This window comes from Alosa sapidissima, chromosome 1 (genome assembly GCF_018492685.1).
Source record: "Alosa sapidissima isolate fAloSap1 chromosome 1, fAloSap1.pri, whole genome shotgun sequence".
Taxonomy (NCBI): Eukaryota; Metazoa; Chordata; class Actinopteri; order Clupeiformes; family Clupeidae; genus Alosa; species Alosa sapidissima.
Genome location: NC_055957.1, coordinates 42,779,051 through 42,804,594, shown reverse-complemented (window position 1 = coordinate 42,804,594; position 25,544 = coordinate 42,779,051). Strand labels below are relative to the sequence as shown.

At 41.1% G+C, this 25,544-nt stretch overlaps 1 protein-coding gene across 1 annotated transcript; it reads left to right on the top strand.

The window, feature by feature from the left end:
* The first annotated feature begins 3,160 nt into the window (after positions 1-3,160).
* Positions 3,161-15,437, top strand: ndufv2 (NADH:ubiquinone oxidoreductase core subunit V2). Its single transcript, XM_042096568.1, has 8 exons — positions 3,161-3,316; positions 3,950-4,012; positions 4,801-4,863; positions 5,260-5,376; positions 8,820-8,988; positions 11,330-11,439; positions 13,592-13,668; positions 15,201-15,437. The coding sequence occupies exons 1-8, from the start codon at positions 3,275-3,277 to the stop codon at positions 15,292-15,294; spliced, it is 735 nt and encodes a 244-aa protein (XP_041952502.1). The 5' UTR covers positions 3,161-3,274; the 3' UTR covers positions 15,295-15,437.
* The last annotated feature ends 10,107 nt before the right edge of the window (positions 15,438-25,544 follow it).

Below are 25,544 nucleotides of genomic sequence, written 5' to 3'. Positions count from 1 at the left end.
CAAGACCTTTGTGGAAGAACGGCTGGAGCTGCGAACAAAGACAGTCACATATACCCTGCCAAAGAACAAATTGCCTCTCTTCAGCCAACCACCAGTAAAATCACAATCAAAGCAGAAGATGCAACTTCAAGCACTGAAACATGATTGCAACCTCTTCGCACGGCTGTATGTGTCTTGTCAAGGTTAAATTATTTGCTAGGTTTATGAGGTTTAATATAGTTGGAATGACTGAACAGTTAAATAGGTGGATAGTTTAAAAGGTTAAATTATTTGCTAAGTACACTGTAGATGAGGTTTAATATAGTTGGAATGACTGAACAGTTAAATAGGTGGATAGTTTAAATGGTTAAATTATTTGCTAGGTAGATGAGGTTTAATATAGTTGGAATGACTGAACTAGATTAGTAGATTAGGTTTAATATAGTTGGAATGACTGAACAGTTAAATAGGTGGATAGTTTTAAAGGTTAAATTATTTGCTAGGTTTAATATAGTTGGAATGACTGAACAGTTAAATAGGTGGATAGTTTAAATGGTTAAATTATTTAATAGGGAATTATTGTAGCGAGGCAGATCCACAGCTCAAGGGGCTAACCCAACTGCCAGGGGTCTTGGTGTGTGTGTTGGGGGGATGACAGGGGAGATGGGATAGTGTGCTGTGTATGTGGAGAGAGGGCAGTGTGCAATATGTGTGTTGGAGAAGCTTCCTCATGAGACAATGTGCTGTGGGGGGGGATGGGGCAGTGTGCTGTAAGTATGTTGGGGATGTGTGTTGGAGAAGCTTCCTGATGAAATAATGTGCTGTGTATGTAGGGGGGGGGGACTTACTATTGCAAGCAGAGTACTGTATGTAATGTATGTGAGTGATGACAGTGAAGATGTGTGTGTGGGCGGGAGGGGAGTGGAGCAGTGACTGTGTGTGTGTGTGTAGTGTGTGTGTGGGTAGGTGGGGGCAGTGTGCTGTATGTATGTAGAGGATGTGTGTTGGAGAAGATCCTGAAGACAATGTGATGTGTATGTGGGGGGGGGGGGCAGTGTGCAGAAAGTATGTAGAGGAGGCTTACTGTAGCAAGCAGTGTGCTGTATGTATGTGAAGTGATGACAGTGATGATTTAAAAAGTTTAAAAAGTAAAGTTACAAATCTGAAAAATACATAGCACCCATGTCCTAAGTAAGACCTACGTAACATAGTTTGAATGAAGTTTCGTTAAACGGTTGAAGCTGCATTAAATGTGTTAGAAGAAGAATAATAAGAAGAAGAAAAGTTGGAAGAACAGTACAGTGCATTTCCATGCACTGTAAAAAGCTTACGAGCGATTTACGCGCAAATGGGAGAATCCAATGAAAACGGCAAAAGTGGGGGGGTCCAAACTAACAATTTTAAAAAGTGGGGTGTTTTGTAAGAATTTAAGAAATGTTTGTATATTTTAACTTTTAAATGCATCAATCTGGTGCACTTTCAAAAATAAATTCAGAGGTCAGACTTGCTTATTTTTATGGAAATATTTGTGCTGTAGCCAAGCTATTTTGCACTTCAGAATTATAACCATGCATACACAGGTGGAATAGTTATGGTGATACTGCAATAAGTTCACAACCACAAAAACATATGGTACATTTCACAGTTCAGAAATGTTAAAAAATGTGTGTACATTTCAGCACTCCATGAAATTATAAGTGGTCACCTGTGTTATTCAGCTAGTTCATTTAAGATAATATATTGGTCATTGTAATGGCCATAGCCTATAGCCTACAGGCTATTCCTTTTTCAGGATGTACCCATATCTGCATGATGTGAATGTTTGCATATGGCCAGAGACTTTCTAATGAGGAGACACAGCACTCAAAAAATACTCCATAGAAATGCATGGGGCTAGTTTGTCACGCCAATATGGCCGTTGTCTACACATATCCCACCCCTTCCTCGGCAAAACGTCGACATGTGAATACATTGAGCCAATCATATGGTGTGTTGTGAAGACATCGTGCCAATCATGTGTTGTGATCTCGCCGCTGGAGCAAGATTGGTGTCGTGAAGCCTTGCGCACGCGCAGTTCGACCCAAAGACTGTGCCCGATGAATGCCCATAAAACGTTGGTATATGGCCGCCGAGTGGAGGGACTTGCCTAAAAGGACTTTGATATGGCTTATGTCAGGCTTTATATCAATATTTGTGTCTCCTTATTTGATTTTCTTCATATTTTTGCATTAATGTCACTAGAAAGCATGCCAATATTCATTATCTGTGTAAATGGGATTGGCTGGAACCTGGCAATATAAGAACCATGATAGTGGGATAATCTATGGCTGAGCAATTTACAAAAACGTATGTAGGCCTACTGACAAATAGTTTACATTAGAATACATTATAATTTCGCCCCAATGAGGTTGAGAAATGTGTTGCAATTTCAAAAACAGAGGCATGCGTTATATCCTCATATTCGGTACGGTTTGCTGTTTGTGATATTAGGTTTGCCACGTGATGTGTGAAGGGTTAGTGAGATATTAAACCGAGAGTAATGGGTGTGCACTGTGTGCAAAATGCAAATATGATTAGCCTAAATTGCACGTCGGTTCAATGATAATTTTCTCGCGAACCATTTATCACAGCAACTTGGCGCTAATATCATTGGAAAGCTTAGATTCCTAGAAATACTCAAAGCATAGGCCTACCTGAAGCCGGGGGAATGCGCCTGGGATGGCTTCTGAAGTAGCATCGCAAATGAGAGAACATTTAGAAAATTCCACAGACAGGGGGTGCTCTTGAACCCTCTCACCGTCTCTGAAAGCATAACCGTGGCTCAACAGGTAGATCTATAGGCTAAACTCATTTTTCAGGCATCTGACCGACCGGGTTGACACTTCAGCGTGAGAAATCGTGGGTGTGGCGTGTGAAACTAATCAAATGCGTGAGAGTGGGCAGCTATGTCTCTAGCTTATAGCCAGGCTTTAACATATTTTAATTCATGTAGCCTATAGCCTAAGTCAGACATTAGGCTACACAATATTATAGCGTATTATTTTGAAAGGATTTAACAAAATAAATAAATGGGAAGACTAGCTAGCTACCCTATTGACCAAGGTGAAGGCTGGCATAAACCACATTTACACTAGCCTCCAAGAATTGTCATCAGGTATTCTACACTTGATTGTAATTGACTGAACAGTGAGTTTGATTTAGACCATCTCAATCAACAGTCGGCTCCATCGCTCAGATGTTGATGTCCGCCATTGTGGTCAGAAAGTTGCCAGGGACATTGAAACTATAAAGCAATATGTTTTTGTCTAGAGCCATTTGTGCTGCTGTATCGCAATCGGTATGTGTTCTCTAATACGTATTTATGAATATTTTTTAGATGTCGAGAGAGTTTAACCGCAAATTGTCTGCAAATACATAGACATGTGTATGACACCGCACAAGGACAACCAGAACTTGAAATACCTTAGAGTGGCTAACTAGCTATCGTGTGGGTCGCAGAATAACAGCATACAGTTATGCATAGTTGTGGTAAATACATATTGTTCATATGTATGGATGTTGCAAGTTATTGGCATGTTATTTGCGTCTCGGATTATTGTTAGTAACGTTACTCTGGCGTCTACTAACGCTAGGTATAGGCCTATATTAAAGGTTTCAACACTAGCTAATGCATGCTAGCTCACTAGACATTTCGAAAATAAATATCTCCGTATGCTTACTGAGTATAACTATGCCATGAATACATTCATCCATATAGTTAATAGCAAACCCTTGACATTATGATGTATGATGTGTTGACTACTTTGTTGTCAGATGTGACCTGTACTAGTTAAGCTAGCTTGCTAACCTCTGTATAGCTAGCTAATACATTGCAGGGGGAGTCATTAACGTTAAGAGTCAGGGAAATTATGCCTTTAGCTTGTTATGACATCTGCTTACACATTTATGCTTTTGCCTTTTTATTCAACAGGCCCGGCAGGTCCGTAGCCTGCACCGGTCTGCCTTGCGAGCAGGAGCAGGAGGTATCTTTGTGGTGAGTTTAAAATCTATTCCTTGCATGCATGGTGTTAGTTGTAGCATTGGTGCAGCACGGACTCCAGGTTGCCATGCATCCATCCGTGATTACCAGGTGCCTTGAATCCCTGTTTATAGTCATGCAGACCGTCTTTCACATATCATTAGTTTGGGCCATTGACGTGCATTTCTTGATATGTGGTCATTTTGGCCTCCTCTATGGGAATCATAGCTCACTGATTTGAGCTTCTACCGAACCTGAACCCAATTTTACACAACGCGATTATGTCAATAGTCCTCACACCAACCTTACAGACCACCATATGCTGCTTAGCAGAAGCCAGAGAAGAATTAACCTAGGTTTACTGTATAAAGTTACCTGCACAGAGATTGGCCTTGTTTGAGACTTTGATCTTTGCCTGGAAAATCTGGTAGTCAGTGTGCTTTCCAAACTGTGTGCAGCAGGTAAAGAAAACCATATTTTATTTTATTATTAAAATTGCCTTTAATAATTATTAACATTTTGCCTGAAATTGTAGCCTACTGAAATCTAATTTCACAAAATTGCTTCTAAACCTGACTTACAAATTGCACTGCCACATTGTACTTTATGTTCATTGTTTGTCTCTTATACAGTGTACTGTAATTGTGTCCTTTCTGTAAACGATATACACCGTCTCTGTATATCTTACACTGTTTATTTATTGTCTTTTTTGGAATTTATGTGGTGTATATATTTTCTTCCCTACAATGGACTCCAATAGCCGGAGCCAATAAAACATTCTGTGTTTTTCTCCACCTCTGTAGCACAGAGACACACCCGACAATAACCCAGACACCCCCTTCGAGTTCACCCCTGAGAACATGAAGGTGAGGAAGCTCTAGGGAATACACACATCTACGGACCTACTTAATAAATATTAAATAGGAGCATGTACAATATACATGAAGGCATTCAGGTGCTGTGTTTCGTATTTCACTGGACTCGTCCAAAGCACATTTTAATTAAGATTTTCAGTAACACTGAAATCGTCTTTAGCAAATTTGCCATTCAAAAAAGGTTTATAGGACAACCTACAGTTTGTGATGGTATTCTTTGAGTTAGTATTTTGTTTACATCTCTATAAAAAGTAAACAATTTGATCCTAATTTGTGAATATTTATCTAATGAACAAAGAGCTGTGGTCTATTGGGACACTGGTAGTAGACTGGTATTGCGCGTTGTGCTGAAAGACAGGCGTCTGACTCCTCTCTGTACCCTTTCAGAGGATTGAGGCCATCATTCTCAACTACCCTGAGGGGCACAAGGCGGCTGCCACCATCCCCGTGCTGGACGTGGCGCAGAGACAGCATGGCTGGCTGCCCATCTCTGCCATGAACAAGGTACCCGTCACCACTAGGGCTGGGCGATATATCGGTATTACGACTACGACCGATATATTTTTGAAAACGATATGTAGTTGAGACAATATCGTAATACCGGTATTATGTCAAATAATGGGCCATTTTATCAAAGCCACTTGCTCTTCTGTGTTCAGACCATTCAGATAGCCGCAGCTCTGCTCAACTGCGCCCCTTGCGTGTGCACGTTCTCCCTCGCAGCACTACAAACTTTCAAACATGACGGACACCGGACATCAGATTTTGTTTACCTTGATCAGAGGTTGGTGCTGATGCCTATTCCGTCGGCACATCAACGGCTAGACCGAGAATTCTCGTTGTAAAAAATCAAAATTCCAATGGAGCTCCAAGCGGTTTTGTACACGCAGATTTAAGTTACAACACTGTTTACAGCTCTACGACTCACGGTAAAATGTAATTTTTGGTACATAGCCTAGCTAATTTAAATACACTGATGAATGCTTGCGTTTAGCGATATACAGTAGCAGATCTAAAGTCCTCAGGGAGACAACCTACACGCTGATTTTATTAAGAGGATATGCACACGACTCGCGAGCAGTTAGGGCATCATTTTTTATGATTCCTGAAACCCCATTCAATCGTGCATAGGGATTTTTCTTACGAAACGGAACATGCAAAAATTAACGCATACAAAACGACGGTAGCGTCCATCATACTCTTGATGAGTGACTCAGTTACGTTGTTTAAGTAGCCTAATTGTTTAAAACTATTTTTGTTGTTGATAGCAACATGTCTAGACCATCATAGTCTACATTTGCTTGTCATCTAGGCCCTATCAAACCCTTACAGGTAAAAAAAACTGCATTGTGTGACAAAACTGCAGGTTTTTTCAATATTGTTGTGCCCAAAATAGCCTATTGCATTGTGCAGTACAATGTAGGCCTGCGTTGTCAGTCAGGGTCAACTTTTGGTCTTTTGTTATTTGCACAGCTTTATCAGAGCAACTGTAGCCTATGCCTATTGTAGGCCTATGTTATTGTTTACACTTTTTTGCACAGCTCTGTTAGAGCAGTCTGAAATGAATATAATTAAAACTGCCTGTGTTGTCATAATTGTTGTGTTGAGTGAATATATGAAGCACTTCGCTCTTTCTGTTTGAAATACCAATATCGTATCGATATCGTATATCGCCAATCAGCCCCAAAATATCGGGATATCAGTTTTGGTCCATATCGCCCAGCCCTAGTCACCACGCCACACCACAGAGAGTTTTTTCCCCTCTTTGTACCAAATCCTTCAGGTCTACATCCACATCTAGAGGCTTTATATGAACCTATATCCAAACCTTAGCGAACTGCATGCAGCAGTCCTGTGGCACTATGTCATATTATAAATGGCACAACAAATTATTGTCAGACTTTTGCATACTTTTCTTAAATTTTGCATACTACAAGAGTATCACTTTTTGCATACTCTTGTTTACATTAGGGCTGTAACGATATGCGATTCGAAACCAAAATCGCGACACTCATATCCACAAACCTGTGTCGCGGTGTGAAAAGGCAGAACCGCGACACACCCTTTCGAGGTTTCACGCAGTGCTTTGCAGCTTTTGTAGTGTGCAGGTCAATTCTGGGTTCTAAACTTCTAAACTTCCTACATAATTATTATTTTTTATAGTCAGTAAAATAGTAGGCCTACTTTGTGTGATTAAGTCCTTTATTGTTTGTTATAGTTACATTGTGTTGTGTTTTGGCAATAAAGTAGCTTTAAATAGCCAAACTAGGCTAGATCAAGGTCAGTGTTGAAACTACTGCATGCAAATCACTGAATGCTATGCAGAGGGGGCTAATCTTTAGGCCATCTGATGTACAGTATAGGCTACCCTAGGCCTTCCCGTGTTCATGGGATTTTTTTGACAGTTGCAAAGGGGAAAATGTGAGGATAGTCCAACAACTCAGGTCTGTGAGGATAGTTCCAACCACTCAGGTCTTCGTCAGATAGGCCTACACCATTATGTTGCAATATATCTGTGTGCATTCCTACATTACGCCCATTTCTTTGATAACATGATTTGCTAGCACGTAACAATAAGCCGGTAATATTATTAGGACTCACCAGGCTTTGGTGGTAATATGCTGTGGACTTTAATTAGCGCATTTCGGTTAGCCTATCCAACATCTGGGCAATAATTATTGAACAAATTGCAGTCTACATGCCATAACAAATATTACCAGTAGTACTGACCGAACATGAAATAGATTGTTTACAAGTTATGGTAATGATATTCTGGCGTGAACATTGCGCTTTCATCACGTTAGCACCCTATGATTAGGCTACAGCTCGTTATGTCTCGTCAAAATTCATTGATGAAGGTAGGTTCGCTTTATCCCAGAGAACCATAGGCCTACTCGTTTCACTTAGGCTAGACTAAACAGAAGAGAAGAACTTGGCACTAACCATGTAGTCGTGTTTTCTATAGCATATTCGTTAACCTGTCGTTCTTTGAACTCTTTAAAAATGTTGGGATATGTCTGCCAGGTGTTTAGCCATGAGTAGCCTAGGCTACTGCTTATAAATGACTTTGAAACATATTTTACAAACGGGCCTCTGTGTACCTGATGGCTTGCCTTCACTAATCCCGATGTATCCCATATAGTTCCAGATTTCACTTCACCTTTTGTTTTATCCACAAGGCAGAGACTGTCGGCAAAAAACTTTGTTGACGTTAGCTGCGCACTCACTCACTCAGAGATGCCTGCTTGACACGCCCACTTGCCTAGATGCGTACAAGGAGCAGTGAGAGCAGCAGTTCACACAGACGCAGAACTTTATTATTTTAATAAAGTATCGATTCTAAAAACGTCGGAAATCGTATCGTTTTTTGCGTGAAGGCATCGTGATACCTTTTTAGTATCGATACACCGTGCAACACTAATAGAAACAGTAGGCCTAGGCTATAGGCTAATCTGCATAAAGTGTGCCGTCATAAAACCGTGGGTCAAAAATCGTGATCCACAAACCTCACAATTTGGTTTGTATCGTTACAGCCCTAGTTTACATAGTACTTATGCATTCAGGATAATCTAGTGGCCTGAGTGAATGGGATCATGTTTTTGATTGATTAAATCACCTAACAAACTTTAACAGTACACTCCAGGTGGTTGTTTTGAGATGAGTAATAAGTTATGTGCAAAATATAATAAGTGCGCTTCAAACAAAGCTCCATACAGTCCAAAGGACCCTTATTCCTTTTCTCATCTGTATAAATAAATGTTTGTTTGTGTGCGTGTGTGAGATACCACAGTCATCTCCCAGTAATCGCATGGAATGGCATGGCACGGAAGCACACAGAGGATTTTTTTTTTTAACTGCATCATCAACTGTGGCTTGCAGAATACGCACAGAGTCCTTCCTCTCCTCACCTTCGTTCATACCCAGTGGTGTGTGTGTTTGTGCTCCAGGTGGCGGAGGTGCTGGAGATTGCTCCCATGCGCGTGTATGAGGTTGCCACCTTCTACACGATGTTTATGAGGCAGCCGGTGGGCAAGTACCACATCCAGATCTGCACCACCACGCCATGCATGCTCTGTGACTCTGACAGCATCCTCGCTGCCATCCAGAACAAGCTGGGTAAGAGAGAAAATACGCACTCACACACACACACACAACCACACACACACATATACACAGGCACACTACATACACATATTTATACATACACACACTGCATACTCTTACACATCCATACAACCGACACTTTTGCATCCTTGCTGCTATCCAGAACAAGCTGGGTAAGAGAGAACATGCACGCACTCACACACACACACACACACACACACACACACAGGCACACTATACACATATTTATACATACACACATTACATACTCTTACACATCCATACAATAGGGGTGGCACGGTTCATGAAAAAAACTCTGAACCGTTCGGTTCGCTTGTCTTGGTTCGGAGCATGTGTGCATTGTACGGTTTTGACGGTTCATGGCTTGCGTAATATAGCCTCATGCTATGTGACCCCACACAGATTTTTCCCCTTTCATGTGAAAGCGGAGGCGTTGAGAGCTTAGTATCACACGTAGATATGCCAAGTGGGAGCGATAACGAAAGCAGCCCGGAGTTGGAGGATGCACCAGCGTCGCATAAGTCTGGTGTGTGCGAACATTTTGGATTTAGAAAACGGTAGATAGAACTGCGACTGTGTGAAAGCATTGTGCAACATGTATTAATTATGCTAGGACAGGCCCGGAGTGGCTAATCGGGAGTTTCGGGAGGATGGGCCTGTCAGAATATCGTGAGCTTAAATGTATTGTTTCTGAAGTTAATTTGCTGCGCCCTCACAGCACTTCAGCAGCTTAGGCTGTGCAGTCGCAGGCTCTTTAGCCCTTTAATTGCAGTTTCCCAAATATTAACAAAGTAGCCCTCACAAAAACTGTTTGAAAATCGCAACCAAGTCTATATTTGCAATCATTAATTACAAATCATCAACACACTATATGAGTGGGCCCTCCAGTGGCACGCACGGCACTGATGAACTCTCATGTGCAGGGAAGACGTGTAGTAGGCTAATAATAATTCATTTTACTGTAAGGTAATTACCCGAGATCTCAAAAGCCCTCGAAAATAAAATATCATTACAATGTATGTTGGGTCTTCCTCACATGGAAGATCTAACGTTCCGTTTCAGTGAGCAAATAGCCCTGTTGAGAGAAACTAGAGGAGCGTTCAAATTCGGTAGAGACGGGAGAGAATGTGCGCGTTTATAGGGCTAGTCAATGTTATGTGGTAGCCTAGAAGCTATCTTGCATAGCTCGGGTACGCTACGCTATGTGTAAAAATAAAATATTCCATAATATTTCAGTCAATCTTAGTGTGCTACAGAGGCACAGAAGTTACTGCAGATGGCAATAACACACTCTACATTTTTGCCAAGTAAATGAAAAGCAATTTGAAATCATCAATGCTGTATCAAAATCTCACCTTTCCTCAGAGATGGTCTTAATGATGTGCTTGATGTGTCATTCTTTCAGTTTGTGCATGATATAGTTACATGATATAACTAATACTGTAGCCTAAGTGGTGGATAATTAAGCTATACATCTTATGCTGAAGTATGGTAGGCCTATTTCTGAAGTGATTTAAAATGAAAAATAACAACAAGAACCGTATAGAACTGAAAACCGTGACCTTAAAACCGTGATATAAATCGAACCGTGGGTTTTATGAACCGTGCCACCCCTAACATACAACCAACACTTTTGCATCCTTGCCGCTATCCAGAACAAGCTGGGTAAGAGAGAATATACACTCACTATACACACACATTCATACATTCACACGCTTTACACAGACACATACACACACTACACACTCTTACACAGGCATTTATACATACATACACACACTATACACATACATTGCACACATTCTAACACATGCATTCAATCAACACTTTTGTATATAAACAGAAATGTACATAAGCATACACAAACACGTTGATACATATAGGGTTAGTTTCCTGTGCATTGATTAAACCTAGTCCTAGACTAAAAGAAAAGAAAAAGATAGAAAAGGCTTAATCTAGGCTTTATCTTTATCTGGGAAACTTCCCTTCATTATGCATTATAAAGGCATTTTAACTAATCACTTTAGCAATTTGTGTTGAAAGACTACATCACAATCAAAATAGTAAACTTTAAAAAAGTAAATTGGTACCTCACACTCTAAACATATAAACTAATAAAGTAACTGATGAAAGGTCATGGAACCTTTATAAAAAGCATTATCACTTTGCTGATATTGGAGACTGCACATAGATTAAATTATACTTGTATAAAACCAGGGCATGCTACAGGAATGCCCTTATTTTACTCTACAACCAGTTCCAATAGAATACAAGTATCAGATATTTCCTGGAATTGTGTGGGTAGGGTTTTGATCCTTTTTGCTTTCCGTAGGTATCAAAGTGGGCCAGACCACGCCAGACAAGCTGTTCACTCTGTCAGAGGTGGAGTGCCTTGGAGCCTGCGTCAACGCACCCATGGTCCAAATTAATGACAACTACTATGTGAGTGCAGATGACAAACACAAACACACACACACACATACAGTCAGTTTGTGTCAGTATACAACATCTTGTGTGTTTTTAAAAGACATTGGTTTCTGAAAACCCCAGTGAGTGGGGTTGGGAATGGAATGACAGAACCAAAGTCTGGGTGCCATATTGGACAGATCTCGAAGTGGCTGTGGCTGTGTGGTTGCCTGTAAGGGCAACTGTAAGTGCCACCGAGCTGGACTTCGCTGTATAACATTGTGCAAGTATGAAATACTTGAAATACCAAATTCCAAAATAATTCAGTGGAAATGCATGGATTCCACTACCGGAATCCATGCATTTTCACTGAATTATTTTTGGAATCTAATCCCTTATCATACCTGTTCATTCATGCTTGACTTATCGTAACTAAATTCAAGATGGTGGCGAACGGTAAACTTCATGAAGGTACTGTCTGTATAAATCGTCTTGTAAATAAACTACCAGTGCTTTTTCAAAGTTCTCAATGTCTCTTTTTAAATGTCATGGCCCTCGGAAGTCTACCAATGAAGTATGAAGCTACTTTGAAAAAATAATTTCGTTTTCAAGCCCTGATTACTACGCTAGGTCGAAGTAGGCTACTCCCAAGTGCTATTGCGCTACACATTGTAGTTCTCCTGTTTATTCGCTTGGAAAATCGCCACGTTTCATGTTGTTTGACCGTAGACATTTTAATCAACTACTCGTCTAACTGTATTTAAGTCGGGAAAACGTGGATGTTTTTGATTACTTCTACGTCTGGCTACGTCTGAGCCCGCTAGCATAGCAACACGCTAACACATTCGCGCCGCGCACCAGAGCGTTTGAGTGCACATACTGACATGGGAGAGGTATGACTTAACTCGTGAAAGTTGAGGTAAGAACATATATTACTACTGACATTGGGTGGCGTGTTACTTTTGTGTTCTTTATTTGAAATGCAGCATATGCGTGTTGTTTAATAACTTTCAAACGGTAGAGCCTGTTCTTTTAAAACGTAGCCAAAGGACGTATTCTTGCTTTAGGCCTACATTTTAGGCTTATTCTCAAATTCAGATTGTGTTAGGGGGACGGGATTATTAGTCAATTTCACCAGAGAGATTTAATTTTGTCGGACATTTTTTTTTTTTTTTTCCGCCAATGTCCGGCAATTACCGGACAACGGAAACCCTAGTGGGTACCTGGTGTATTTTGTACCTGTGTCTTTACACACACTCCACTCACATCCACACCTACTCGCCTCAGTGGAGAAGTGGCTTTCTCTAGGGTTGCCCCCCCCCCCAGCTGTAACATGAAAACATGTAGGCTATGTGATTAAAAGGTTTCTGGACGAACATTGGTGCCTGTATCAAGACATATTCTGGTTCATATGTCACACAAACTTAGTCAGGGCTAATAAACTTTCCAGGTAGCCGACAGGCCAACCACTAGCATTTCCGGACATTGCATTTCGTTGTAAGCCTAGCCAGGCAGTTAGGCTACATGCTACAACGGCGACATCAACTTAGTAGCAGCATAAAGACCCCTGTAACTTTTGAACAAGCTGATACCTCGCCTGGCACCAATTGCAGCCACTACTGTTTTGCTGTTTTGCCCCTGAGATGAAATTTCATTGGGTGAAAATCGCGAGGTGTTTCGCTGTGTGGAAACGTACCGTAAGAGAGAGTCAACCCACCACTCTGGTGGACCGGTTTTCTGTCAGGATATTCCGCCTAAGACGACTGCAATTCCTTGCAATTCCTGAGCTCTATCTATGGGTTTCTGAAAGTCATCATGGTTAACCAGCAGGGACTGTCTACCCCCACCCAACCACTCTACCACCCGCACAAGCAGTTTTTAGCATTAATAATTATTTATATAGCACTTTTTAAGCTTTGAGCACAGTAGCAGCAGTAACGTTAATATCAAGGTCAATGAGCAATGACTGCAACTTAGGACTGCAGATGTCTTATACAGCTAGCCTGGCTCACACCAGTGTTGTAATAGTTGGTATTAAATTAGAACTACAACATGGGCTATTAAACAGTATATATTTTACTCTACGTTTCAACATGAAGTGAAGTTCTCTATTAGAGAATTAACACACACAGATAACACATTTGATTTGGTTTTAATCCCCTATTAAACCCATGATTGTGGTTTTCAGGAGGATCTGAACACTGCCGACATTGAGCAGATCCTGGATGAGCTGAAAGCTGGAAAAGTTCCCCCACCAGGACCCAGGTAAGGCTGATGCATCTCTGCAAATGTATGTTACAGAGAGGAGTCAAGGATTCAAAAAACCTTATTGATAGAAAATGGTCTTGCTTAGAGACTCATAGAGGCCTTGGATAGAGGAACATAAAAACAAGCATTAAAGAAAGTAGGGATGGCACAATACTACTTTTTCATGTCAGATAACGATAACACAACCGTTATAACCGCAATATCTGCCGATACCGTGTTTTTTCTCAAGAATTTATGACTTATCCACAATTAAACATTCCTGTAACGGTGGTTTATTATTTATATGCATTGCTATGATGCAAAAAGTCAACAAAGCAGGTGAATAATATCAAAAGAATATTCAGCATGCAATACAATAGATGGAATTGAGCTAAAAAAAAAACTGCCTTTAAAACCTTTGTTTACAAGAAAGATGTGTTTTTTGTTTTAGATTAGATTCAACTTTATTGTAATTTAGCAGAGTACAGGTACAGAGCCAATGAAATGTATAGTATATAAGTGTATATATACTCTTTTGATCCCGTGAGGGAAATTTGGTTTCTGCATTTATCCCAATCTGTGAATTAGTGAAACACACTCAGCACACAGTGAGGTGAAGCACACACTAATCCCGGCGCAGTGAGCTGCCTGCAACAACAGCGGCGTTAGGTGCCTTGCTCAAGGGCACTTCAGCCGTGCCTACTGGTCGGGGTTCGAACCGGCAACCCTCCGTTTACAAGTCCGAAGTGCTAACCAGTAGGCCACTGCTGCTGGTTAGCACAGGTTACATCCAACCAGAAGTGCAAAAGAAGCATTAAATACCAAAGTGCAGGTTGAGTACAGTATTCTGTGCAGTTATTTAGACGATAGAGATTAATTATGTACAACAGTGTATAGTTGGATAAATACAGGTTTTCCAAATGACTGTCTGCAGTGACTAGAGGGTACAGAGAGTAGAGAGAGAGTATTTGTACACTTCTGAAACGATTTTGTAAAGGTTAAATGAGCCAATTTGAGTTTCATTTCTCTACTGGTTACACACCTGAAAGTTGTAAAACGGGAAGTTTGGAAATGGGATCCTTTCCAGATGAGCCTGCAGAGCAAATTCAGATGTGGCTAGGGCCTTTGTGCGTGTCTTAAAGACAATTTTCAAGAAGGAACTTAAAATAGGTGAATAAGCTAAATGGAAATACAGATTAATGAGCTTATGACTATACTCAGTCCATGTATGGGAATGACCCTCAACATCTTTAGCATATTATGCTTTCTTTTTTGCTACAATATTTGAAGCTAAAACTGGTATGTCATATTTGTTCCCCTGTAAAGCAATCATGGGTTTGAGAAAAGTGTAATGCAAATGAAGATGATGATGATGATGATGATGATTTCTTGTTGTAATTATTTATCTATTTCCCATCTGTGTTTAAACCACAATTTCAACAGAAATCCTCTGTAAAGTTTTGTGTTGCAATTGGTTGTTCATGTGCTGGCTGAAATAAAAGTGTAATTTGGATTGACTCTAATTATAATTGTGTGTGTTTATGTTGAAGGAACGGACGTTTCTCATGTGAGCCTGCAGGGGGCCTCACGTCCCTAACAGGACCACCCCCAGGACCCGGGTTTGGGGTGAGGTCTGACCTGTAGACACCCCCCCCATATCACAAACACACACCTGTCAAGGGGTCAGCACCTGTCCCATGCGCCAGCCCTCCAGATATTTTCCTGATGTAACAAATAAGTTATAAAGTCTGTTATATCATTTGTGTAAATAAAACTGTTTATGTGAATATACAGTCTTTGCCTATCTTGGTGATCTAAAACGCATGGTAACTGGTGAATAGCTTAAGCAGATTTCGGGGTTTGTCCAGTCCACATTGGGGGTGGTTTTGTTATCAAACGTCGGCGCCTGGCGCAGAAAGGTTGGCATTATGTTTCTTAATCACCCATTAAGTGTTTTGGGCATAACATCCTTTAAACCAATGACAATGACATCCGTCATTCCCTTTAACAGCAAGCAGTGTATAAGGAATGTCCAAACATCACAGTTAGTTATGCTGACATATGGCAACATTGAGTCACCATGCCTCATGTCACTACTACAGAACTACAGAAGTGAACCAAGAAATTATCTGTTTATCAGCGAGAAGCAATTTAGTTGTGTGGTTCACTTTCCCTTAATCATTTCATTCCAACCAGAGGTAGTCAGACCATCAACAACATTTAAATGAACCAAAGATTAGATCTAAATTACACAGACATCTTTATGAAAGTGGAACCTTACTTTTATTAGAGAGAGAGAGAGAGAGATTTAAGACTTAAGACATTGGAGTTCAATAAATGAATAGATGAGTAGAAGTGGTGGTGGAGGTCTGATCATCTCTTAGCAATTAAGAGCAGGCCCTATGGGGGGGCCAGGCGGGGCCCGGCTGATCCTATCACATAGTTGGCTCCCCTATCTAAGAGGGAAAGTGAAATAAAAAAAAATGTCTGATTGGTGAAACCAAAGATTGTTAAGGCGGAGCAAGATACTTTGTCGTAGTTCGTGTCAATGGGCGCGAAATGGGGACCGAATCCTGTCTGCATAAAGAGGCGTGTCGATGACGTATTGATGAGTGTATGTTGCAACCGGCCAACAGCAGCGGCATAAATAACCGGCGCACACCTGATATAAGGTCGATTTTCTCCAGACTGGAATGCTCAAAAATGCTAAAAATGTACCTGAAATGTTCAGAAGGGTTTGAGGATCATGAAAACGTGCCAGAAATTCACATTCCTAACTCTATAGAACCAAGACCTTAGCATATGTGGTAAAATTCTGAGCTATGCCCATAAACTTCAATGGAGCAGCCGCTGCCTCTGCTCTGCATAAAGGGGGATTTTGACCCCCCCTCGTGCGATCCGGGTTCCCGGAAGTGGCTTCTGATGAAATATCTTGCTCCGCCTTAACAATCTTTGGTGAAACATGAACAATCCTGTCTAAAATGATGCTAAAGTTTTTATTTCTGATCAGTTCAACATATGTGCTGCAATATTAAAAAAGAATTCCGGTGTGATTTTGACCTAAAGTGTGTTGACACATGATACCAAGTGTGAACGTATGTCTCATAGCTCATCTCGGCTTGTCCCCTGCACTCAGAAATCTGGCGCTAGTTAGCCAATGCTATCAATAGTTTTTCGATGGGGGTGCCTCGGGCATCGGCCTAGCCATGCAAATAAATCACTGTTTTTCACCATTTACGAGGCTCAAAGTAGCTCCATACTTTATTGGTAGACTTCCGAGGGCCTTGACATTTAAAACGAGACATTGAGAACTTTGAAAAAACACTGATAGTTTACTTACCATACGATTTATACAGACAGTATCTTCACAGAGTTAGCGTTTGCAGCCATCTTGAATTTAGTCACGATAAGTCGAGCGACGAGTAAGAATGAACAGGTATGATAAGGGATCAGCTTCCAAAAATAATTCAGTGGAAATTCATGAATTCCAGTTTCTTCCAGTAGCAGCAACTGGAATCCATGCATTTCCACGGAATTATTTTTGGAATCTGATCCCTTATCATACCGACTTATCGTGACTAAATTCAAGATGGCTGCAAACGCCGTGAACTAGCGCCAGAACTAGTGGCTGACTAGCGCCAGATTTCTGAGTGCAGGGGACAAGCCGAGATGAGCTATGAGACATACGTTCACACTCGGTATCATGTTTCAACACACTTTAGGTCAATATCACACCGGAATTCATAATTTAAGGGGCTATTTTTCAAAATGTTCTAACAGGGGAGCATGCCCCCAGACCCCCCTTTAGCTGGGTTTCCAACTGTCTGCAACTAACAGCACCGTTGCTGTTAGTTAACAGATTTATTCCAAACATTCACTCTGATCAGCACAACTCTTCAGCCAGATACACCTAATTAGTGACATCACCTGTGTTAAGTGAACAGGTAAAGTCAAGACTATACTGGTTTCCCACCTCTGATAGTCCCTCAAAAAAGTAAGATCTGGATCAGGGCCTGTTAGAGAGAGAGAGGTTGATAAGGGGAGGAAGGTGAATGGAGAGTGAGAAAACACTTGTGTAAAAAAAAACATAAAGTTTGAGTTAATAACATTTCAGAGCATCCTTCAGCTCATGACTCTTCTTGTGATGCTGGTGGAGCATTTTTCATTAACAGCATTCAGGGCCATGTCCATCTTCTTCTCCCCACAGGCCACATAGACCTCAGGGCAACCACAACTTTTGGTCCACTTCAATAGTCCACTTCAATAGTCCATTTCAGTCAAACCTGATAATTATATGATTGGTCAACTGATAAAAAATACAAGGGAGATGTCCGTATTTGTTTGAGATGACAATATAAAAAAATCTGTGATTCCTTCATTACTGTGAACCAATTAGCAATTACCAATATTGGGAAGCACCTCTTTCCATGACCTCCATTTTGTCTCTCTTATTCAGCAGATAAAAAGAGAGACACGCAGGGATGGAAGGATTTACAAAGTGATGAGAATGCTAGAGGCAGGTTAGAAAGAGAGAAGCCACTATTCAGAACCCACTATGGAAGAGAGGAGAGACTCTGTAATTTGCAGGACACTGCAATATAATTTTCATATATGTGTAGGAAAGATATTGTCTTTTACTAACCAACAACACAAAACATAATGTAGAAAATAACTTACAATTGTACTTCAGGAGCAGTCTATTGTACACACCTATAATATAACCTAAAAGCAAACATCAACTTTCAACCCAGGATGAAAATAAAACAATTTGCAGGAACCTATAATACCCTAGACCAAAACATGACAAAGAGAAAGGAAGACAACCATCCGTCCAGGCCATTTACCCCTCACTGAACCGCAGAGTTGATCATGTTCAGAGACTGTTGACAATCGTGTCAAAGAGGTAAAATCTACCAAAAGTGATGGAGAAACTTGCTTTTTCTTTTCATGGCAATAACCATTCAAGTGGGTGAAAACTCTAGGATTCTTAGTGTATTTTGAAGCACGTAAAGACATTTTATTCAGGAACTCTTATAATGAAGGTGCATCCTGTAAACTAGAGAGGTAACCTACCCCATAGCAGGAATTCATGTATGGCCATCACAATAGTGTTTCAAAAGAAAATAAAGCATATTTCCCAACTCCTCTCCATCCCCTACTCCTGCAAGCCCTTGTGAACAGTCAGTCTTACATCCTCTCCAATTGGTTACTTATGACTTATTATTGCAATACAACAATGTACAGTCTTAACTGTAGTGCTTAAACTGCAACAACAAAATAATAAAATCACATGGAAGTAAAGTGCACCAAAAACACAATATGACAACAGCATTGACCACCTCATAGTAGAGATGAGTCAAACGGGTGAATAATTGTCTCTCACTGAAATTTTTGGAAATTCCTTCTTTTAATTGAGGCGAAATCATCCCTCATTGATCAAAATCATCCCTCATCGATCAAAATCACTATGCCACAATTATTGTCACACTTTGAAATCTTATAAACAAAATATTTCAATAATTTCTGTTTCACTGAGGTATAAATAAAACACAGGCCAAATGCCCAAAGCCCTTTAACACGGGAGAGACAAAATCCAATAATTAAAAGAGAAGTTCGGTGTGATATTGACCTAAAGTGTGTTCAAACATGATACCGAGTGTGAACTTTTGTCTCATAGCTCATCTTGGCTTGTCCCCTGCACTCCGAAATCTGGCGCTATTAGCCGATGCTACCAACAGGTTTTCAATGGGGGTGCCTCGGGCATCGGTCTAGCCATGCAACTAAATAACTGCTTTACACCATTTACGAGGCTCAAAGTAGCTCCACACTTCATTGGTAGACTTCCGAGGGCCCTGAAATTTAAAACGAGACATTGAGAACTTTGAAAAAGCACTGGTAGTTTATTTTTTAAGACGATTTATACAGTACCTTCAGGAAGTTTACCGTTCGCCACCATCTTGAATTTAGTCACGATAAGTCGAGCGACGAGTACGAATGAACAGGTATGATAAGGGATCAGATTCCAAAAATAATTCCGTGGAAATGCATGGATTCCAATTGCTTCCTGTAGCAGCAAGAGGGATCCATGCAAGGATACAAGGATACAAGGAAGTTTATTGTCACATGCATATAGTTACTGGAAGTAAGAAATGCAGTGAAATTATGTCTGGTGTCAGCCTATTTGTGCATTTATGGGGGGGGGGGCAAGGGCTGCATAAGAAAGGTGGGGGAGGATTGGGGGGTGGGGGCACCAACAAGGAGCACCCAAGAGCAACAGGGGCAAGGAAAAACTCCCTTACCAAGGACGAAACCTTGGGCAGATCCACAGCTCAAGGGGCTAACCCAACTGCCAGGGGTCTTGGTGTGTGTGTTGGGGGGATGACAGGGGAGATGGGATAGTGTGCTGTGTATGTGGGGAGAGGGCAGTGTGCAATATGTGTGTTGGAGAAGCTTCCTCATGAGACAATGTGCTGTGGGGGGGGGGGGGGGGCAGTGTGCTGTAAGTATGTTGGAGATGTGTGTTGGAGAAGCCTCCTGATGAAATAATGTGCTGTGTAGAGAGGGGGGGGGGGGGGGGGGTGGCAGTGTAATGTAAGTATAATGAAGGGACTTACTATTGCAAGCAGAGTACTGTATGTATGATGTATGTGAATGATGACAGTGAAGATGTGTGTGTGGGCGGGAGGGGAGTGGAGCAGTGACTGTGTGTGTGTGTGTGTGTAGTGTGTGTGTAGGTAGGTGCTGTAAGTATGTAGAGGATGTGTGTTGGAGAAGATCCTGAAGACAATGTGCTGTGTATGTAGGGGGGGGGGGCAGTGTGCAGCAAGTATGTAGAGGAGGCTTACTGTAGCAAGCAGTGTGCTGTATGTATGTGAGGTGATGACAGTGATGATGTAAGTGTGTGTGTTTTGTGTGTGTGTGTGTTGGGGATGGGGATGGGGGTGGGTGCAAATTCAGTATAGTGTGAATTCAGAGTTGGGAAATGTTTGAGAGTGCTGAGGGGTGAATGTGTGCAAAGTCAGTATAGTGTGAGTTCAGAGTTCGGATGGCCTGGGGATAAAACCTCTCCTGAGTCTCTCAATTCTGGCTTTGTGACTACATAGGCGTCTTCTTGATTTCAGCGGTAGGAATAATCCATTGTTAGGATGAGAAAAGTCCTTCAGAATCTTTTGGGCTCTTAGGAGTACTCTTCTGGAATAGATATCTTGTAGAGCAGGGAGTTGAGTTCTTATAGTATGTTCAGCTGAGCGCACTACTCTCTGCAGAGTACTACAATCTCTAACTGTGGAGTTCCCATACCAGGTGATGATGCTACCAGTTAGAACACTCTCAACCGCTGAAGTGTAGAAGGCCTTCATGATGGATGTAGAAACTTTGAATTTCCTTAGCTGACGAAGGAAGTAGAGTCGTTGTCTGGACTTCTTCAGAACATATTGAGTGTTAACAGTCCATGTTAAGTCTTCAGTAATGTGGACACCAAGGTATTTAAAACTTGTGACTCTCTACAGGTTGCCCGCTGATCATTACTGGGGTGTAACTGTAGTTCTGCTGCTTCCTTCTGTAATCCACTACCATTTCCTTTGTTTTATTGATATTCAGTGTCAAGCTGTTAGATTGACACCACTGTGCCACCTCATCAACCTGATCCAAGTAGAGCTGTTCATTGTTGTTACTAATCAGGCCCAAGATCACTGTGTCATCTGCAAACTTGATGATGGAGGTATGACTACTGTTGGCTTTGCAGTCATGTGTGAAGATGTTGTACAGCAGTGGACTCAAAACACAGCCTTGGGGAGCACCAGTGCTGACGGTTAATGAGTCAGATGTCAGACCCCCCACTCTAACCACTTGTGAACGGTTGGTGAGGAAGTGTTGGTGTTCAGTCCTAAGGCCTTTATCTTTGTGACCAAGGTGAGAGGTACTATCGTGTTGAATGCTGAACTAAAGTCAATGAAAAGCATCCTCACATAATTCCCATTCCCCTCCTCCAGGTGAGTTAAGGTGGTGTGCATGAGGTTTGAGATGGCATCCTCTGTAGACCTGTTGGCTCTGTAAGCAAATTGGAGGGGGTCGAAGGAGGCAGGGAGGGATGAGCAGATAATGTTTTTCACAAGCTTCTCAAAACACTTCATCACTGTAGACGTCAGGGCTACTGGGCGGTAGTCATTCAGACATGATGGACTTTTGTTTTTCAGTAATGCATTTCCACGGAATTATTTTTGGAATCTGACAAGCCGAGATGAGCTATAAGACAAAAGGTCACATTTATAGTTGTTCATTTATGTCCACTCTTCCAAAGAAATCATCTGGCATATGCTGGCATATTTTACTGCATTATCTACTTACAGGAAATAGCCTAGGCCTACCACAGGCCAGTGTTCAAACTCACCATGTGACTGCAGTAAATATTTAGCTTTTTAGTTCTGGGCTAGTGATACACCACTGATTTATGTTTTCAGTTAAAAAAAGCAATTTTTTGCTCCACTGTCAGCTTAGGCTGAACAATAAACTCTCAAGAAAATTGCGATGGACAGTAACATGGAGTCATATCAGATATTCTCATATAAGGCCTGAAGCAGCAGTGTTAAGTAGCCCTAATGATGAAATGCTGGAATAAAATCAGTTTGTGACATTTTAATTTAATAACGGTAATTTCCTTTGTATTGACGATATGCATTTCCAAGATTAAAGGTGCGATTTATAGGATTGTTACCAAACGTTCTGTAGGCCAAAATCAAAACACTGGTGAACGTTCTCAAGAATACCAGACGCGAGATTCGTCTAAAAAAAAAAATAGCCCAGTTTTATTTCCATTTTTACCATGCAATGCAATGTCATTACACACACACATCATTACACATGCACACACACACACACACACACACACTCTCTCTCTCTCTCTCTCACACACACACACTCACACACACATGCACATACAGCAGGAGTATACTTTCTTCAACACGGTGAGATGTCTGACTGCAAACATTCTCTGTGAATGTGATTTAACAATAACAATGCGAAGATAACAGAAGATGTAAATCAACATTCTAGCCTTTCGCTACAAGTGCACAAAATAAGATTTCATAACTAAGAGATTTGCTACCGACTTAAAAGTAGGAATTTTTTCTTGACTTCTTACCAGTACGCAGTAGTCTGTATGTCTTATTTTCTTTGACTTTGACTTTGACTTTGATTTTCAGACCCTTCTGTCACATTCTGAAAACAACCCGTACCCTTCCTCTTCAAAATAAAATCACATTGGACACGCCCATTGGGTGAACATTATGCAGAGATAATCAGAGCCGTATATATATAGATATAGATATAGATATATAGACTTTACTTTACTTTATTTCTGCATTGTTGCACTGTTGACTTACTCATTTGCACTATCACCATTGCACTATCACCATTGCACTACCACCATGACACTCATTCACACAGAGCACCTTAGAGCACCTTACCATACCTTACTATGCACAGAGAATCACAGGCTCAGTCCCTGCCTCAGTCATTGCAAGCGCCTCTGATTTATTAATCACCACTATGTGGATACTGTTTTTAGAATTGATTTAGATTAAGTGTTAGTATAATTTGTATTTTTGTAATTTGTATTTTAGTATATTTTTATATATTGTATTAAGTGTTAGTATAATTTGTATTTTAGTATATTTAGCATATTCTTTATCTTCTACTGTCCTTACTGCTTAGTTGTGTTTTTATAATTACTCTTTCTGCTGTTAAAGAATGTGTTTGTGTTGTATGCATGCTGCTGAGACCTTGAATTTCCCCTGGGGATCAATAAAGTATCTATCTATCTATCGGCTCTGGAGATAATAGACTAAGGACGCCCTCTGGTGGCACCAGGACCCATTACACCGCATAAACATAGCTCAGATCATAGACTGTATATATAGAACCAGTATATGGCTCAGATAGTGTCCTCATCTCACATCATCTATGTTACTAAATTAGTGTGCTAAAGGTAGGCATGTAAACTGATTTGAAAGTAGTAGTCATCAAGGCATTTTCCAAACTGTTTGCAAGAATGTCTCTCATCTTGTAGAAAGAAAGACCAATATTGCTGTGAAGTCTTTGGTGCTCTTTGTTCATGAAGACAGGAGGTAACATCCAAGGTAGTTGTGGTCACACTGATTTTCTGTATAGCAGCAAAGCATCTCCCTTAGGTCATAACAGGACAGCCTTTTCTGAGGCGTCAATAGTTGCGATTTCACACCAGCATCGACAATAGGTGCATTCAGAAACAACAGTTCTAAAAACACAGTTCTACTACTTAATTGAGAAGGCCACCCCTAGGACTACACAGTAACTAGAGCTTTTTATTTATTCTGTTTACATTTGCACACAGTAGGAACTTTGAGATGACTTAACACACATTAGTAACCCAGTTATTACATGAACATAAAGTAATGAAACAGACAGCATTATTTAGTTGCTAGCTACTGACATTTATTGACAAACTAGAAGCTCATAGTATCAGGAAGCATAAAAAAGAATCAGCATTGTTAATAACATTTCTTGTCATCTGTCCAGAAGGCATTTGTTGCGTGACAGTAGTCAGTCTCTGCGGCCTTCTCGTGCAGTTTTTATGTTAAGCAAATTTAAACAGCTGTTTAAATATTTTTACAGAGATTTTTAAAAATGGCCCTTTGCTGCCTTGGCATGCACATCAGTCATGGCTCCCTTGCACAGGGAAAAGACCCTACCCCTAAGTAGGAGCTCAAGAGGAACTCTTTAATCTCCTGTTCCATGCGGTCTGAATGCACAAAAAAGGGGGTTCTCTAGAACTGTATGGTCTAGGAACTGCAAAAAGTGTGAAAGGGCCTAATTACGCTCGCACGGCCATCAGTGCTAAATGTCCTTTCGGGTGGAGAGGGATTGTCTTGTAGGTGCAGGAGTGAAGGGAAAGTTATGTGACTTTTTAATATTGACGTGGACACCATGGGTACTGTTCATGTGAAATATGGCTTGATGGTCTTTTTGGCCCCCACTGTCGACTACAAGGCAGCACTGCTTTGCCTAACCCTAACCCTTGCCTAACCCTAGCGCCTTCCAGGCAGCGCTGCCTTGAAGTCGATGGTGGGGGCCAAAAATACCATATATTTAATAAATACACACAATAAATAAGATAATAAATAGTACTAAGAACACAATAAATAAGACACATAAGAAATGCAGCCACACTACTTGACACATGGGTAGAATGGAGCTATGTGGTAGTGTAAGTTGTCCTTGGCAAAGAAACTATTAAGGTGCCTGGTGGTCCTAGTGCCAATATAACGAAACCTGCAGCCTGAAGGAAGCCAGCCTAAGATGGCAGTCTGCACGATGCGATCCAGCAGCCTCTGTTTTTGTTGCAGCGGAGGATAACGGATAACACACAGTTATGGATGAGGTGATGATGCTTTCAATTGCGGCTCTGTAAAACTGAGTTTGAATTTAGGTTTCCGTAGCAACCTGAGAAAGAACCTTCTCTGGTGCGCCCATTTGATAATGATGGAAGTGTGAGCTTCCCATCTCAGGTCGCTGCTAATTGTTGTGCCCAAGAACTTGACAGAGTCCACAATTTTAACTGCTGTGTTGTTTGTAAGTTGCGGGGGGTGTGAGGGTTGAGATTAGCGGAAGTCCATGATCATTTCCACTGTTTTATTGATATGTTGAGTTCAAGGTTGCTCTCTGTGCACCATGCCGCCAGCTGTGACACCACATTCCTGTAGGCCGACTCGTTATTATTCTTTTAAAGTATATATTTTTTGGGCTTTTTATGCCTTTAATGTGACGGGACAGTTGAGAATGACAGGAAGTGGGAGAGAGAGGGTGGGATTCGGAAAGGACCACAGGGCGGGAATCGAACCCGGGTCGCCTGCGTACTG

Bases quoted from the DNA above. Each gene is read 5' to 3' on its own strand.
- ndufv2 (XM_042096568.1), top strand. From the start codon at position 3,275: ATGTTTTTGTCTAGAGCCATTTGTGCTGCTGTATCGCAATCG. The intron at 4,864-5,259 runs GTGAGGAAGCTC...GTACCCTTTCAG, and splicing joins TCACCCCTGAGAACATGAAG to AGGATTGAGGCCATCATTCT. The intron at 8,989-11,329 runs GTAAGAGAGAAA...TGCTTTCCGTAG, and splicing joins TGCCATCCAGAACAAGCTGG to GTATCAAAGTGGGCCAGACC.